At 35.7% G+C, this 16,188-nt stretch overlaps 1 protein-coding gene across 2 annotated transcripts in view; it reads left to right on the forward strand.

Moving 5' to 3' along the window:
* LOC124369252 (xenotropic and polytropic retrovirus receptor 1-like) overlaps positions 1-16,188 on the forward strand; it is a 39,218-nt gene that overhangs the window by 11,004 nt on the left and 12,026 nt on the right. The window contains exons 4-8 of one of the 2 annotated variants that reach the window (XM_046827149.1): positions 3,226-3,487; positions 4,404-4,647; positions 12,214-12,337; positions 12,970-13,117; positions 13,654-13,863. In XM_046827149.1, coding sequence (XP_046683105.1) covers positions 3,226-3,487; positions 4,404-4,647; positions 12,214-12,337; positions 12,970-13,117; positions 13,654-13,863 — 988 coding nt within the window. The remainder of the gene's footprint in view (positions 1-3,225; positions 3,488-4,403; positions 4,648-12,213; positions 12,338-12,969; positions 13,118-13,653; positions 13,864-16,188) is intronic. The other variant, XM_046827158.1, reaches the window with a different exon arrangement.

Raw genomic sequence — 16,188 nt, forward strand, 5'->3', positions numbered from 1 at the left:
CATATCCTGGTAGTTGGTATTGTTCCTCTTCCCCATGTTAAATCCATATTTCAGACAATATTATATCATATTGCTTTTCATCATTTAATAAATATACACAAACCTCATCATTAATGTTTCCTCAAACTTCCAATGTTTAAATGCAAAATATGTAATTTGTTTCCTCTAAAAGTTACATTACTTAACACACGAACAAACAAACAATTGTGCTACGAAAAAGATTAAAACAGTCATTTTAGCCCTCCAATATCCCCTTTAATTGCTTTGCCTTGTAAAATAATACCTTGTTACGTGGGGTAAAGTGTTCATTAACATAGGCATCATGCGCTGGGTTGATAATCTGGATGGACTTAATTTTCTTCTGCTTTGCCCTCTTCAAAAAACTGTCTCATTTTTGCCTACTTGAGAACTGTACAAGAATAGGTTTTATCCAGATGTTCTTTGAGTAGGAATCCGATGAGCCTCTTGAATATCTACCTCATAATTAATAGGTTCTCCAACAATATCATCCAGTCTAGAGATAATAGTAGAAACTGCCTCTCCGTCAACATAAGGCAAACCGTCAATCTGAAGGTTTCGATTACAATTGTACTGCTTGAGACCATCAAACTGCCCTTGCAACAATGTAAACTTGTTTAGTAATTCCTGGTTTTGAGCAATAAGGGATTCATTTAAATCTGTGTGTTCGTGCGTGCATGCGAGTGTATTTATATGACTGTTGTTGTAATATTTCTTTAAAGTTTATTTAAATATGAATTTGTATTTGGCTTGATTTATCAAGTAAGTAGACCTACTCACTGTATCACTGCAAATGTTAAGGTGTCAACATGCTGAATAGTGGCATCAATGCCTTGCACTTTTAGAAGGTGGAAATGATGATATCTTTCCATTCAAATGAGTTATGTACCAGATATAGAGTATGAGTTATCTAATTTTTTAATTGTCCGGTCTTCGTTTCATCTTATTAAAATGTCATCCGTCACATTAGGCTGGGTAATCGAGGATACACTTTAATATGTTTTCATTTCACTTTAATATTGCACTACAAATTAGTTATTGTAGGCATATTTAAAAACATTTTGGATACAAACTGTACTAATTAAGCCTGAATAGTAAGTTTTATTTTAGTACAAATGTATTGCTTATACAGGGTTGGGCAAAAGTATGGAAACGGCTGTATATCCCTGGAACGGCATTCTCTACAAATACCAAATTCAGCACACATGCTGAAAAAGGGGAATTATCAAATTGTTCCTAGCAAAATGTTTTGATGAGATCCTGAGTTTCTTTTATTGTATTTGGACAGATATTATCATAAAGGAAAACATGTTTCTCGATAAAAAAATCATAGAAAACGCTTTTTGAAACTTGAGAAAATTCTTATGCTAATGAAGAAATTTTGAAATCTCCATTTATTTTCGCTTTGTCATTTTACTTTCTGTACCAATTCGTAGGTGATCATTAAGGATTTTCCACTGCATTTGTCATTATAAACCTTTTTGGCTATCTTTTAAAGTTCCTACCAATTTGAATGCCACTCCATTACTCATAATGTTTGTCCGTACACTTCACATTTCTGTTGGTGAATTTCAATCGCTTTCACACATTTAGCACCAAAAATACAAATTACAGCATGTACTTCACAGTCAGCAGGATTTTCAATTGGTGGGGCATTTGTAATATGCATTAACAGATGTAAAAACAATTGATTTTTGCCGTAATTACATGTATGGCTTACTTACAGATGAAGGTAGACAGTGTGAGCAAGCCTGGGACACCAATGTTAGTGCTGCGGCAGTGGAATTTTAAAACAGTACTTGCTTTAAAAACATGATTCATATTAAATTTTAAAATCCTGTTGGTATTTATTGTCTGTTACACAATGAGCATTATAAAGAGCACACACTCATTGAATAATAAGAATATGCTTCTTTTCTATAGTGTGAGGTTCTAAGAATTTAAATTTTACAATTAAAATTTGTACTTGTTTTTTATACATCTATTTCTCTTTGATTGTCCATAAACATGTGCGTGAAATGTCTCAAGAATATATTTGTTTTGCTAATTCCTTTAGGAACTGATCAAATTACTATCTTCAAAATGCAAATTTAAATGTCAATCCTCAATATAACCCCAGATTTAGAGTTATTTTTGTTTGATCAAACCACCCTATGGCCCATTATCCTACAATCGTTTCATTGTAATTATATAGAGAAGGGGTTGAATTTAACCAATACATTTCACTTCCGAATACTTATTTTAAACATTGTACAAGGTTATGATTTGATATTTGTATTTCTTTCAACATATTATCCAGTACAAGAAATATATAATGTATACAGAAAATATATACAAATTCGGTAAAGATAGGTTTAGTTACTGCCACAGCCAGTATACATGATTTAGTTTATACGAGTATATAAAGAAGATACTAGAATAGACACATTTGATTCAAATAGCATTCCATAATCAACACACTTACTGAGTGTATAACTCTTATCATGAATAAAAAACACAGAAACAAATAAATGTTATTGTGTTTTTTTGTGCATAGTGTTCTTTCTTAATGAATAAAGGCTTATCTATTACAATATTTTGTTACAAAACTTAAGTATAATAAATGAAAGAATATTGTGTAGTTTAAAATTTTCTGGGACATTCTTGTAACTGACTTTTAATATTATAGCATAGTATTCCGTCATCATCCTCTCAAGGTAAGAAAATGTGGCTTGTATGAGAGGTTGTTTTATTTGTTAATGCTAGTTACATATTTATTTCTCTTTATCCTACCTGTGCACATAAACACATGGGACATAATCAGAATTAATTGTTCATTATTGTTTTATTATGTGTTTACTTTAATCATAAATCAATTTGTAAAACATTTGTTTGTGACATTTAACAGGAATTAAATGTGACATTCATGCCCTTTTCTCACCTCTGTCAATCAACATAACAAAATCTAAGAACATTGATTGGTTGCTAATGGTTTACCAAGTTCAGACACTAAGTCCTTAAACTTAAGTTGTATTGAATATGCCTCAAAGCTAAGAAACAACTTGGCAACATCACACAAGTATTGGCTGAAAAAATGGTCAATCCAGGCTTAACCTATGCCTGTTACTGCTTGTCAACAATAATCACTGTTATAGAAATGTGCGTCAATGAAAAATTAACTAAACTGATTTGAAAACATTTTATTTTAAAGACAAACATATTTTTCAGTTGTTATGTGTGGACATTGGCGCAAAATGGCGGTCAGGGAATGTGGAAACATCACACTTCTACATCAACAAGGACATCGACCGGTTGATCCAGGAGACGGAAGCGACTGTAACCCAGGAGCTGGAGGGGGGAGACAGACAGCGAGCCATGAAGCGACTTAGAGTGCCTCCACTGGGAGAGCAGCAGAGTCCATGGACTACCTTCAAGGTCGGTCTCTTCTCCGGCTCCTTTGTGGTACTCATCATAGCCGTCGTCTTGTCTGGTTAGTAGTCTTTGTACTACCACAGACCATAACTCATGTTACAAATTATATATTTTCCATGTCATGATACTTTTTTTAAGCTGTTTTTAGTTGTTACTAAAAGATGAATAAAATCTGACCTTTATTGTATGAGTTAACATGATTTTCTGTAGATTTAAAGTTATTTGTCTGATTTTTCTGTAGATTCATCTGATGATTTCTTGTTTATTTAACTCTGCCTTGTGTAGTTGAACTTTAATTATTCACACTCTAATGACTTGGATCGCAAATTATTCTTATCATTTTGAGAACAATTTTATTTTTAAGTATGTAATTATCTCACCAACAATGAATATTCAGTATTTGACAAGGTAATGTTCTCTGCCTAACTGCAAAACTAGTGAAGCGATTTGTGTCACAGTGATGACTCATCACAGTCACAACTGTGCCTCTTCTGCCACTGCAACTATCCTTGGCTTAGTGTGGACCCATGGGATGACACAATTGTCAATGAACCAAACGTTAAACGATAAGACAGGGAGGTATTTTCATATCTCAATATGGATTTAAAATAGAAGGAGCAACAGCCCAACCCTCTACCACTGCTCGTTGTCAAGTAGATGTAAGATTTGTCTTTGTGGAAACAGGGAAATGTGGTAAAACAATAAACTGACTATTACTTTCCAGCTGTAATTTTTTAAGCTTTTTAGTATCAGGCCTTTTTGTAGAATATTAAAAAAAAATGTCTAAGGCTTTTTAGATGTTATTCCATAAATCACAACTTCAGTAATAATTGGCCAAATTTTTATAATTAATTTGTGCATAATTGTTATAAATTAATTATAAGATTTGAGTTCTACTGTAGATTTTTATGAAACTTATTATGATATAATACAAAAAAGCACTCTACATATTCTAGTGTTTGCTTATAATTCAGCCATCTTCCACTCTAACCGGGAGGACTGGAGGATTGTGGTGCGACTGTACCGTGGGCCACTGTTGCTGGTCTTGTTTCTGTTCCTGATGGGTATCAATGTGTATGGTTGGCGCTCGTCTGGTGTTAACCATGTGTTGATCTTTGAGTTGGACCCTCGTAACCATCTATCAGAGCAGCATATCATGGAGCTTGCAGCCATATTTGGTGTTGTCTGGACTCTCAGTGTGCTTAGCTTCCTCTACAGGTGGGTAAACTCTGTTTAACTTTTACTATAGATTTTTTTGTAAAACAACTATAAAAAAGATAGAAATTTTAAACAAAATAAGAAAAAAATTATATTTTTACTCTTTTACCACATATGACAAAGAATTTGTGTATTTAGCAAACTAGTTGGTACAATTATATACAGAGTGGTAAAAAAGTCCCGGAACGGTTTAATATATTTTTTACCAATATAGATAAAGTAATGAGACTTGGTATATCAATAATAGCCATAAATGTCTAGTTTTTTAAGGTATTAAAATTTTTTTATCCCTTATGGGGGACGGCCCACGAGGAGTCAGACAAAATTCTTAAATAGCAGCATAGGTCGAGTTTTATATCAAATTAAAGGTCTTAGTTAGTAGAACACATTGCTGCAAACCGGACCTCAAAAGGTTCACTCTAACTGAAATGGCGGCGTTTTAAAGTTATTCGTCATTTATCTGTGATGCGATGAATTAGTTCTTCTGTGTTGGCAACATTCATTGCAACAATGGGATTTCCGGGATAGTGTATTGGTCTTGAAAACTCATTAGTGTTTACATCCTTTCTATTCGGTGAAAGTTGTTTTTGACATTCCTGTTGAAAGTCCAACTGCAGGGTCATTAACTGTGTATCTTATCATTATGAGGGTAGAATGCGTTTAGACAGGAAACTTAATTTTCCTCATGAGCTGTTACAAAGTCGATCTTAAGTTAAGATTTGTAAAGTGTAGATTGGGTTTAATTTAATTGTTAACAGTGACTAGTTGTGAATCTTGTGATAGGGATGTCTCTGACTGAGACTGAGAGAATAAACCTGCTTATGATAAGGGGGTATGGTGACCGTGTACGATCATATGACGAAGTTGTGCATTTATTTAATGACACATTTCCGGACCGGCCACCAATATCAAAGTCTACCGTCTGTAGAACAGTCCAACGATTTCTAGATACCGGCAATGTTAAAGACCGTCCAAGAAGTGGTAGACCTTTATCTGCTACTGACGAAAATACATCCATAGAAGTATTACAAAGTGTCATCGAAGAGCCACACACATCAACAAGAACTGCAGCAACTAATCACGGAATAAGCCATGTTTCAGTGTTAAACGTTTTAAAACAAAACCACTATTATCCGTATAAGGTCAGATTGGTCCAGGAGCTTTCGGAAGACGATTTTGACAGAAGAGTGGAATTTTGTGAGACAATGATGAATAGATATGTACAAGATCAAAATTTCTTAGCAAAAGTTGTATTTTCAGACGAAGCTACCTTTACACTTCATGGCGATGTAAGTAGGCATAACTGTCGTTATTGGAGCGACGACAATCCTCACTGGATGAGGGAAAGCCATACCCAGAAACCTGAAAAAGTTAACGTGTGGGCTGGGATTGTTGGCAATCATATTGTTGGACCTTTCATAATCAATGGAAATTTGAATGGGGTGACATATGAATTGATTTTGAGAGAAACCATTATACCGGCTTTACGTGCTGTGTTGGGTCAAAGTTATAACACAGTATGGTTTCAACAGGATGGTGTACCACCTCATTATGCTTTACAAGTACGAGCGCTGCTTGACAGAGAGTTTCGCAATCGTTGGATAGGACGTAGGGGAGCAATAGAGTGGCCACCTAGATCACCTGATCTAAATCCTCTTGATTTCTTTTTATGGGGTTATTTAAAACAAAGGGTTTTTTTAACTAAGCCTGCCAACACAGAAGAACTAATTCACCGCATAACAGAGGAAACTCATCAAATACCTCCTGAGATGATTCAAAAAGTTATTGAAGGCTTCTACCACAGATTGGGCTATTGCCAAGAGAAACTTGGACAACATTTTGAACACTTTCTATAACTGTAAGTACTAAATTTTCAATTCTAATTATTAAATTGTTATCTTAATGTAAGAGAATGACTTATTTGGATAAATGACGAATAACTTTAAAACGCCGCCATTTCAGTTAGAGTGAACCTTTTGAGGTCCGGTTTGCGGCAATGTGTTCTACTAACTAAGACCTTTAATTTGATATAAAACTCGACCTATGCTGCTATTTAAGAATTTTGTCTGACTCCTTGTGGGCCGTCCCCCATAAGGGATAAAAAAGTTTTAATACCTTAAAAAACTAGACATTTATGGCTATTATTGATATACCAAGTCTCATTACTTTATCTATATTGGTAAAAAATATATTAAACCGTTCCGGGACTTTTTTACCATTCTGTATATATATATATGATCTTTTTCTTTATTTTACATGTTATAATGGATAAATTTTGTGGGTATTTTACAAGGATCCATATAGTTTTTATTTTTGTTAAAAACATTTGTCTTAATATTTGCAAGCTTTTGAACGCTGATGTTGTAGAAGTGTTGAAGTACTTACTGCTGAGAAACTTCTATAGGTAACAAAACATGGTCTGATCCATCAACTTGTTCAGGCACATCACGCTATATGGAACAGAGCAGATGTTGAGTTTTATCCTCATTTAGCTTGAGCTTGTTAGCAGCAAACCAAAGTTTGGCATCTTCAAGCAGGTACTTGATGAGTCATCTTCATTGAGTGTTTGATGACAGTCCTTCCCTCGAGTTAGAAGCGTGGTGTCATCTGTAAAAATAAAGTTCTGCTGCTTACATCAAGGTCACTGATGAGCATAAAGAAAAGCAATGGACCCAGCACCTAATCCTGTGAAACACTATGAAGTATAAGTCTTTCATTAGACTTGGCTCCTCCCAACAATATCACCTGTCTCCTGTCACTTAATAGCTGGCTAGAGTCCTGAGCACCAACCCTCCTATACCTTAACACTCTGATGAGGATGTCATGAGGCTCGCAGTCAAAAGCCTTACTCAGGTCACAAATGTGACTGGCAATGAGTACCCAGCCTCAAAAGCCCTAATGATTTTACCAATCAGCGAGAATAGGTCACTAGTTGTTGTAAGACCTCTTCTAAATCCGTGCTGGGCATTATTGAACAGAGCGTTGTTTTCAAAGAATTCAGTAAGCTGGATTTTCATGACTGTCTCAACCACCTTCAAGAACACAGTTAGAATTGAGATAGGCTTAAAATTTGAGAGAATATTAGTGACTCCTTTCTTATAAACCGGTATAATTTTTGGCCAGTTTAAAAACATGGAGAATATACCACTCTGAGATAGTGAAATGTTGCTTCAGAAGGCAATTTAGAGGTAATTAAATTTTATCTATAGTATATTTCAAGACTTAGCAAGAAAGACTATTTATGTCAGGAGTTGAAACCCTGAACTATAGAGATAATTTGAGCAGGGCTTACCTCTCTCCAGACTTCTAGTCTAGGAACCACCTGCATCTGAGCTTTGAGTTCTCCTTTAGGGTCCAAGTCCAAGTTGGGTATCTCAGTGAGAACCCGTCAATTGAATCAATAAAGAAATTATTTAGATCATCAGGATTTGTTAAAGGTTGAGTATTTAGTTTTTTGGGCTAGTTTATTACGTCCCAACTCGGTTTGCACATGTTTGGGGAAAATTGTATGAGCTTATCTATATGAGCCTATTTTGCTTTGTCAACCTTCAGTCTGTATGACTTGTTACATTTTAGGTAGACAGTACAGAAAAACTCCCTCTCCTATAGTGTTAAGGCTGACTGGCAATGGTCATTCAACAGCACCACGAAAGACTTTAACTTATACAGCTCTTGTTTTTTATTTAAACCAGCTCAGTTTTAAAATCTGAGCTCTTGGATCGAGTCCTATCTAAGACTCCTAAGTTATGGAGCTTGGTCAGTTTTTCAGGAAAAATCATGTTTAATTTGTGGAGAAAGACGGAAAGTACAGAGTCTAAAACAACTGCGGTCAGCTTTCGTCATCGGGTTCAAAACCAACAATCCTGTGTTCACAACTCCTGTATTCTCAGGAGTCAATGTTAGCTGCGTCAAGGCAGGTAGATTCCCTGGTCTGAAGACGATTTGCTATGAGCATTCCATGAAATCTGAGTAGGTTTGAGAAAATTTCCTTTATCTCTGATGGGGTTTCGAAGTGGATATTAAAACATGACAGATAAAGGCTTTTTCCCCTTTTGAGGATAGAGCACAGTAAATTTTCAAAGAGTTCAAGGAAAATATCAAATACACCACTTAAAGGTCGGTACACAGATACCAGCTCAACAGCTATAGCTTTAAGTTCAACTGCAGTCATATCCAGCGTTATTTCAACACAAAATTTAGATACATCAATTTGACGTTAGTTTATATTGTGCTTTACATAAATGGCCACAGCACCATTTGTATGAGTGAATCTATAGAAAACACTAACCAAGTTTAAGTCTTCTATCCTAAAATAATAAGCAGCCAGTGTTCAGACACAAAAAGTAGGTTAGATTGGATATCGTCCTGAAAAAAGGAAAGGACATCTATTTTATTTCTTATGCATTGCACATTAATGGTTGCTATTTTAAAGTTTAGAATAGGTCCAGGCTTGAGATGTTGAATAGGCATAGACTGGTGGTTGATAGGTTGAGCTATCCTATATTGGCTTTCTGTGACCTACGGCAGGGCTGCCCAACCTACGGCCCGCAGGCCGGATCCGGCCCGCGAGTCAGTTTTATGTGGCCCGCCTTGTTGCCAAAACAACCAAATTTGTTTACAAGCATTTGAAATATTAAATAAATACAAATTTTGAGAACCAAGCAGTCCAGCCGATTTCACGTAGAACGAGCCGTATTCATTTGGTGGAGTATGAGTGGAAAGATGTAAAGTAGTTGCAGACAGATTTCACTGACTTCGGTGGTGGCTGCCGGCTGGCGAATAGAGCGCGCGTAAAGCACGGCACAGCGCGCGGTGCGGCGACGTAACCCCTACCCAACTCAAGGTCACCACTCGCCACGTAATTTGTATGTCCTAGTATCCTAGTAGGCTTAATTAAAATCAATGTATTCAATTTATTGGTGACTTTTTTATTGTTCCCTCAAAATAGAGCAAACATCCAAAAGTCTGGGTTTATATTTATTTCTACTAAAAGAACCTAAAAACATAATATATTATAAACCTTTACCTAACAACTAATAAATAATAAGAAATTACAATAATCAGGAAACAAGGGCCAAGTAACCTTAAAACTCATATTTTGCACAAGATTTCTGGAACAAACCCCGGGCAATACGTTTTGTTTGGGGTTCCAAATCCCCTGGGATGTTGGCCCGCCTGGCCATAAAGGCTTTACAATGTGGCCCTTGGGTAAAAAAGGTTGGGCACCCCTGACCTACGGAATAAAAAATGCCTAAGCGTAACAAACAAGCCATAGTGAGCAATCCATTACTTGATCTTTACATTGATAGTCCACACCCAGCTTAAAACTTCTATACAGTCCTTTACTTTCAACTTAGTTACATGAAATGTTATGTTAGGGAAGCCTGTTTTTTTTGCATCCTCAATTGTATTCCCATTTGAGACCGACTAAGTGGAACCATGCCTTTTAGCCCAACAGAGGCTATCAGATTAGTTAACTTTAGCCATACCAGTCATTGTTAATTTATAAGACATTTTAGACCTATCCTGTGGACTAACTTTGTCATTTTAACCCCTTTTCCTACTCTTCACTGCCCTGGTGTAACCATTTTCCTTATTTGTTCCCTATAGTACTCTATCAACTATGGGTAGAAATACACTGGCATTTTTCTGTAATTTTTTATTCACATGGAGAGTCCAATTTTCATCAACTTGGTTTGACAAGTCACCATTTTGTGAATCCGACACCACAACTTGATCATCTTATTAACTTGGAACTGTGGAACAGGAATGGTCATATCAAGTGTCGGTAGTGCCAACCTTTACAGTATTTATAAATGTGAGTCTCGTTCTTGGAAACAGATTACATGATCCGTCGTAACATCACATTATTTCCCTCCATTTGAACTGTGTCAGTTTCAGTCTTAACCGGATTATCAGATTTCTTGCTTGGATCCGGTTTGTCTTGTATGGAATTGTCATTGGGATGGTCAAACATTTCATCTTCTTTTCGACTTCATCGAACCTAAAATTACTGACGATTGAATTCACTCTCTTTTAATAAATTATGGTCACCCACTACTCCCTTTAGAAGTCCTATAAGCTTACCAACCATTTCGTGGAGATTGTAATAGTCCACAGCACTAATTTGAGGCATCAGTATTTTATTTTATTTTGAATGGCACAATACACATCCATATCTCAGTTCCTTTGAGTGGCTGCAGCTCTTGAAATGTTTCGTCGCTGATGTTTGGACACGATGTATGGAATTGATTTTTATAAAAACCATCACAATTAAGTACTGTGTCATTTATTGAAAACCGCTTTTATGGAAAACTTGCAAAGGCCACATGAACTTAAGTCTTCTTCCATCGCCATCCTTACCGGAAGCCAAAAACAAATCAATATCGCAATAACCGGCTGCATTTACTGTTCTTCCTCATACCATAAACTCGACTAACAATATCCCATGTTTATCTCAAAACACGGTCACCATAACCTTGTGCGTTGAGATTTGGCCTTGGTTTTAACCGGTGACACCATTCCATTGACTGGCATTTCATTTTTGGGGTTATGTAAAAAACCTATGTCTCATCACCTGTGACAATGTTCTGAAAAAGTGTATCGCCTTCCTCATGATATGGGACCAAAAACAAAATGGTCGGAAATTCCAATGCTAGTGATGAAATGGTAAATCACTGATCCTGACGAATCTTTTCATCAACAACATTGACCAAATCTTCCGTGATCACTGATGGCCAGCCAGATCGCGGTTCATCATCGACATTTTACCGTCCATCTTTATAGCTCACACCTGCTTCCGCACTTTACTGTCACTCACCACATTATGGACGTACACTTCACTTTTCTGTCTATGAATATTTGCTGCTGGAACGTTCCTTGCTGTCAAAAACCAGATAACCGATCGTATTTCATAGTCGGCGGGTTGATCAATTGTTTTTAACATCTTAAATTCGCACAGTAAACAGCACTCTACAATTATTTTACTGTAAATGGTGTCATTTTGTATGCAAGGCATGCTATGAATTGGCGTATATGCACTTTGTGCTGTTTGCTCGCCACTTGAATAGTTACCATGAAACAGACCTTTCATTCCGGATGATTGTATTAATGGCAATTTAGTCTTTGAATAAGCATACATATAAGAATAGTTGAATACTGGCCTGTACTGACATTGCAGAGCAAGATTTCAGGCACGAAGATTTAAATTGGGTGTTAAATTTTGGAGGATAGAATGCCTAACATATGTCCTGAATGGGTCATTTCACAATCAGATTGGAAATTCTACTTCCAGTTTTTTCTATAAGACAAGGACCATATGGACAAGGACTCTATATTCCAGGTTCATAAATTATCTCCTTTTAATCAATTGACAATTTTGTTCAAGCAACTTAGTTTTTAAATTTTTTCATAAAGAATATCAATTTTTTGTATGAATTTTGATAAGATCCAGAGATGAATGCTATTTCACCTATCTGTAGTAATAAAGCTGATGTCAAATAATTGGATTTATTTCAACAAAATTTTAAAGAAAATGTTTATATTTTCCACATTATTATATTTTAGCGCATCACTGAGTATTCCACCATACGTGAATCCCTTGGCTCTCATTACCATCATGGTCCTCTTCTTGTTCAACCCTACTAAGACCTTCCGACACGAGGCTCGCTACTGGGTACTTAGAGTCCTGGTAAGTGACATATTGCAATCATTTTACAAGTAGGTTTAATTCTCCATTAATTTTCTAGCTATCCACATACAAAACTCAAAGTCATTATTCTCTAAGCTTCGTTACGTTTTCAGGAGTCTGTATAAAATTATGTTCATTTACATTTTAAGTAAACCAAAAACCTTTAAGTTTACCAAAGACTTTAAAATACTTTACTACATATAATTTCTTAGTATGTATTGGCAAACACACATTTTTTTTTTTTTGCCAGATCATTTGTGAAAGATTGAGAAAGGTTCCTTTACACCATTGATAAAGAGTTCAAGAAAATGTAATCCAACGTAGAAAACACATTTAAGAGAACACTGATCTTAAGACTTTTTTGCTGAGCTGAAGCAACCAGCCTCACTGTGATCAGGTGTTCCTGCTAATTTATCATGTGTCTGGATTCCTTTAAAGCCTGTATGGAAAGACATTGTCAGAAAGCAAATTGTTAATCAAAAGGCACTTCTGAGATCTTGGTGACAACTATGCACTGATTGGTTTTTCCTACATTTGGCTAATGGACTACCTTACCAGCTTGGTGCTGCTGGGCTTTTACTAAATTCGCACTAATCTGTTTCAAAATACTCAAGCAAAATATCTGTTGACAGATGAGGATAGTAGCATCTCCGTTCTTTTATGTGGGGTTTGCCGATTTTTGGCTGGCAGACCAACTGACCAGCCTGGTACCTGTATTACTGGATTTTCACTACTTCATCTGCTTCTACATCACCAATGACAGCTGGATGAAGGCTGACAGTAAGTGACTGTATATCAAGTAATATACGTACTCAAATAGTTTAAACTAGTTAATGTTGTTTAAATGTTTCAGTAATGAGCCAGCGCAAAGACAATTTCTTTAATCACAGCTTCCTAGTTATTAAGCTGTTATATTACATAACAAAATTATGTTATTTTGTAAAACCGCTAATAATATAATAATTAAAATTTAATTGTAAGATGTATGCAATTATTAATCATTGAATAACCGGACAAAAACATTCCCCAAGATAGTGCCTATCATGTAACAGTATAAAATTGTGTAGGGTCTAAGAGACCTTTCAAATATTATAATTTCATTTGCAAAAATGTACTCTATAAAAAATCCTAGAGTTTGTAGCATGGGGAAAATCATTACACATTTAGGGAGCAGTAGTTGTTGCTTTACAATTTTTAGTAACTTTATTATTTGGTTTTTATATTGTAGACTAGTTACACCTTTCAGTTCTTTTTTCTGTTTTGTTTGTGCTGTGTGATGTGAAGCATGCTAATGATGCCGCCTCGTGCGTGAGCAGGGTCTGTTTTTGCAGATGCCACCAAGTGTGTGGACCGTGTGACCACATTACGTCCTGTCGTCGCATGTTTGCCATGCTGGTTCCGCTTTGCGCAGTGCCTGCGCCGCTACCGAGACACAAAGGAGGCTTTTCCTCACCTTGCCAATGCCGCCAAATACTCCACTACATTCTTCGTACTCATATTCTCATCCTTACATTTTACCTACAAAAGTGAGTAAAATTTCTTTTACATATCTCTAAAGCTGTTTCAGTATTACTATATATATATATTTATTTATTTATTTATTTACTTACTATATCATGTGTACTAGACATATTTGAAAAATCTTTAGTGGTTTCTTATTTATATTGTGTATAAAATATGTATGTTCAGCAAAAATAAAATATACATTTATAAAATAAGAGTAGACTGCCAATAATTGAGCTACTTTTTAATCCTATATCTGGTGCCATAGTAAAATTTAAAATAGTCATTCTATTTTCAGCACTTACAAGCTTTGTTTAAATCACTAAAAATATATACCTTACTCAAATAATGTATTGTATATATTTTTCTCAGCAACTGTAGATTATAGCTGTAATGGGACAATTAGAAAAAGATAATAAAAAAAGTTTCCATGTGATCAATGAATATTTTTTGGAAGTTGCATACTAAATTTATAACTTCAACCTCCTTATAGGGATGATAAAATAAATATTACAAAGAAAACAAAATGACCACAATTTTATAAAAAAAACAAATATCTGTATTCATTTATTGGTAGTGAGTAGTATATTTTTTGTGATTTTTGGAAAACTATAACCTTTCAAAAATATTATTGTATTGTCCTTGTAGAACAAAATATTTTATTACAAGTTTTTATTTTAAGAGTCAAAATACTATTTTTTATCCTCAACATTTTTACTTTAAAATATAAAAATAAATTACAAAAGGTGTTATTTTTTAGGTTTATAATTTATTTTGCTGTTTTGATTGTTGAAGTTTTACAACTATGGCATCTGTATTTAACCAGATAAAATCATGGTCAGATACTTTAAAGCAGCCTATGTTGGACTGTAATCTAATATTAGTTGCCAGATTGTCAAGGCAGTAGTTACCCCTAGTAGGAGTAAAATTTGTTAAGTGGAGGTCAAAAGACTTAAGCAAGTTGTTAAGCATTCTACTCTCCTTTGAATCACTTAATGTACATACATTAAAATCAGACCCTAAAATTACTTTAACATGGTCAGAATGATCCAGAACTTTACTTAAAAAATTTTCAAGTACCTCTAAAAACATTGATAATTTAGAACTTGGTGTTCTGTACAGTGATATTAAAATTACTGGTTCTTTTCTTTCTAATTTTACGGTAGCAACTTCGAAAACACCAGGTTTACAAAACTCATCAACATTCAATTCCGCAACACAAATGTCTTCCTTAACCAGCACGGCAGCACCACCATAGTGTTGTTGAGGTCGGCAGTAGGTAGCAGCCCACTTGTAGCCTTGAGGGACGTACAGGGGTACCTCGTGTGGAGATAGCCAGTGCTCATTGACAAGGGCAACATCAAAGTCATGTTCATGTAGAAGGAGAGTAAAGTCTTCAAGCTTGTTGCGAATAGATTGCAAGTTAATATGCACAACCTTAAACCCAGCATTAGGAACATTTATAAAGTCTTTTCCCCTAAGGCCTTGGTTCGTGGGGATCCCATTTCCACTTGTAACTGAGAGTATGGTATTGGAGGGAAGTCGTTTCCCGAAAAAACAAAACTGTCTGTAGTCACTGAATGAAAACTCAAACCATTTGCCTCTTGATTACTCATAAGGGGTGTTGAAGTACTTGGTGCTGGTGAGCCACCAGGGACCAGGGGGTCATTAGATGGCAGTAAGCTTCCAGGAGCTGGTGGACCTCTGACACTCAAAAGCAGGTTGTCCGGTGCCGGCTGAACACTATCAGCCGCAGGCGGTGAGCCCAGATATGAAGGTGTGTCCAGGCGGTCAGGACTTATTTGATGTTGAACATCACCACCCCCCACTGCACAGATACCAGCCGCCTCACAGATTTCCTGAGCAAGCCATCTCTTGCCTCTCTTGTTGAAGTGCAACCCATGACGTGTGTGTAAATGTCTTTCTGCATAGCTTGCCTTGACCAGTGATACATTAGTATAGTCACTACTCAGCTCCACTAAAACATTATTTACTCTCTCAACTTCTTTATTTACACAAGACCAAGCTTTAAGGTCATATCGATGGGGTACATCGACCACAATAACCTTGTTTTTACCTACCATGTCCAGGGTTTGTTTTATATATGTCAGTAGTTTTTGTGCTTCATTGGCAGCTACATCATTCGTACCACATAACAAAATTAGAATATCATCTTTACTCTTAATACCATCACAGATGTTTTCTTTATTAAGTACCTGTTCAGCTTTACCTCCTGGTCTTACAAATCCTACACTGTCATAAAGTTTTTGACACTGATTTATGTTCCAACTTAAGTCTCTTCCATGACTATCAGAGCATAACAACATCGTCTTTGTTTGATTGGATAA

This window comes from Homalodisca vitripennis, chromosome 1 (assembly GCF_021130785.1).
Source record: "Homalodisca vitripennis isolate AUS2020 chromosome 1, UT_GWSS_2.1, whole genome shotgun sequence".
Lineage (NCBI taxonomy): Eukaryota > Metazoa > Arthropoda > Insecta > Hemiptera > Cicadellidae > Homalodisca > Homalodisca vitripennis.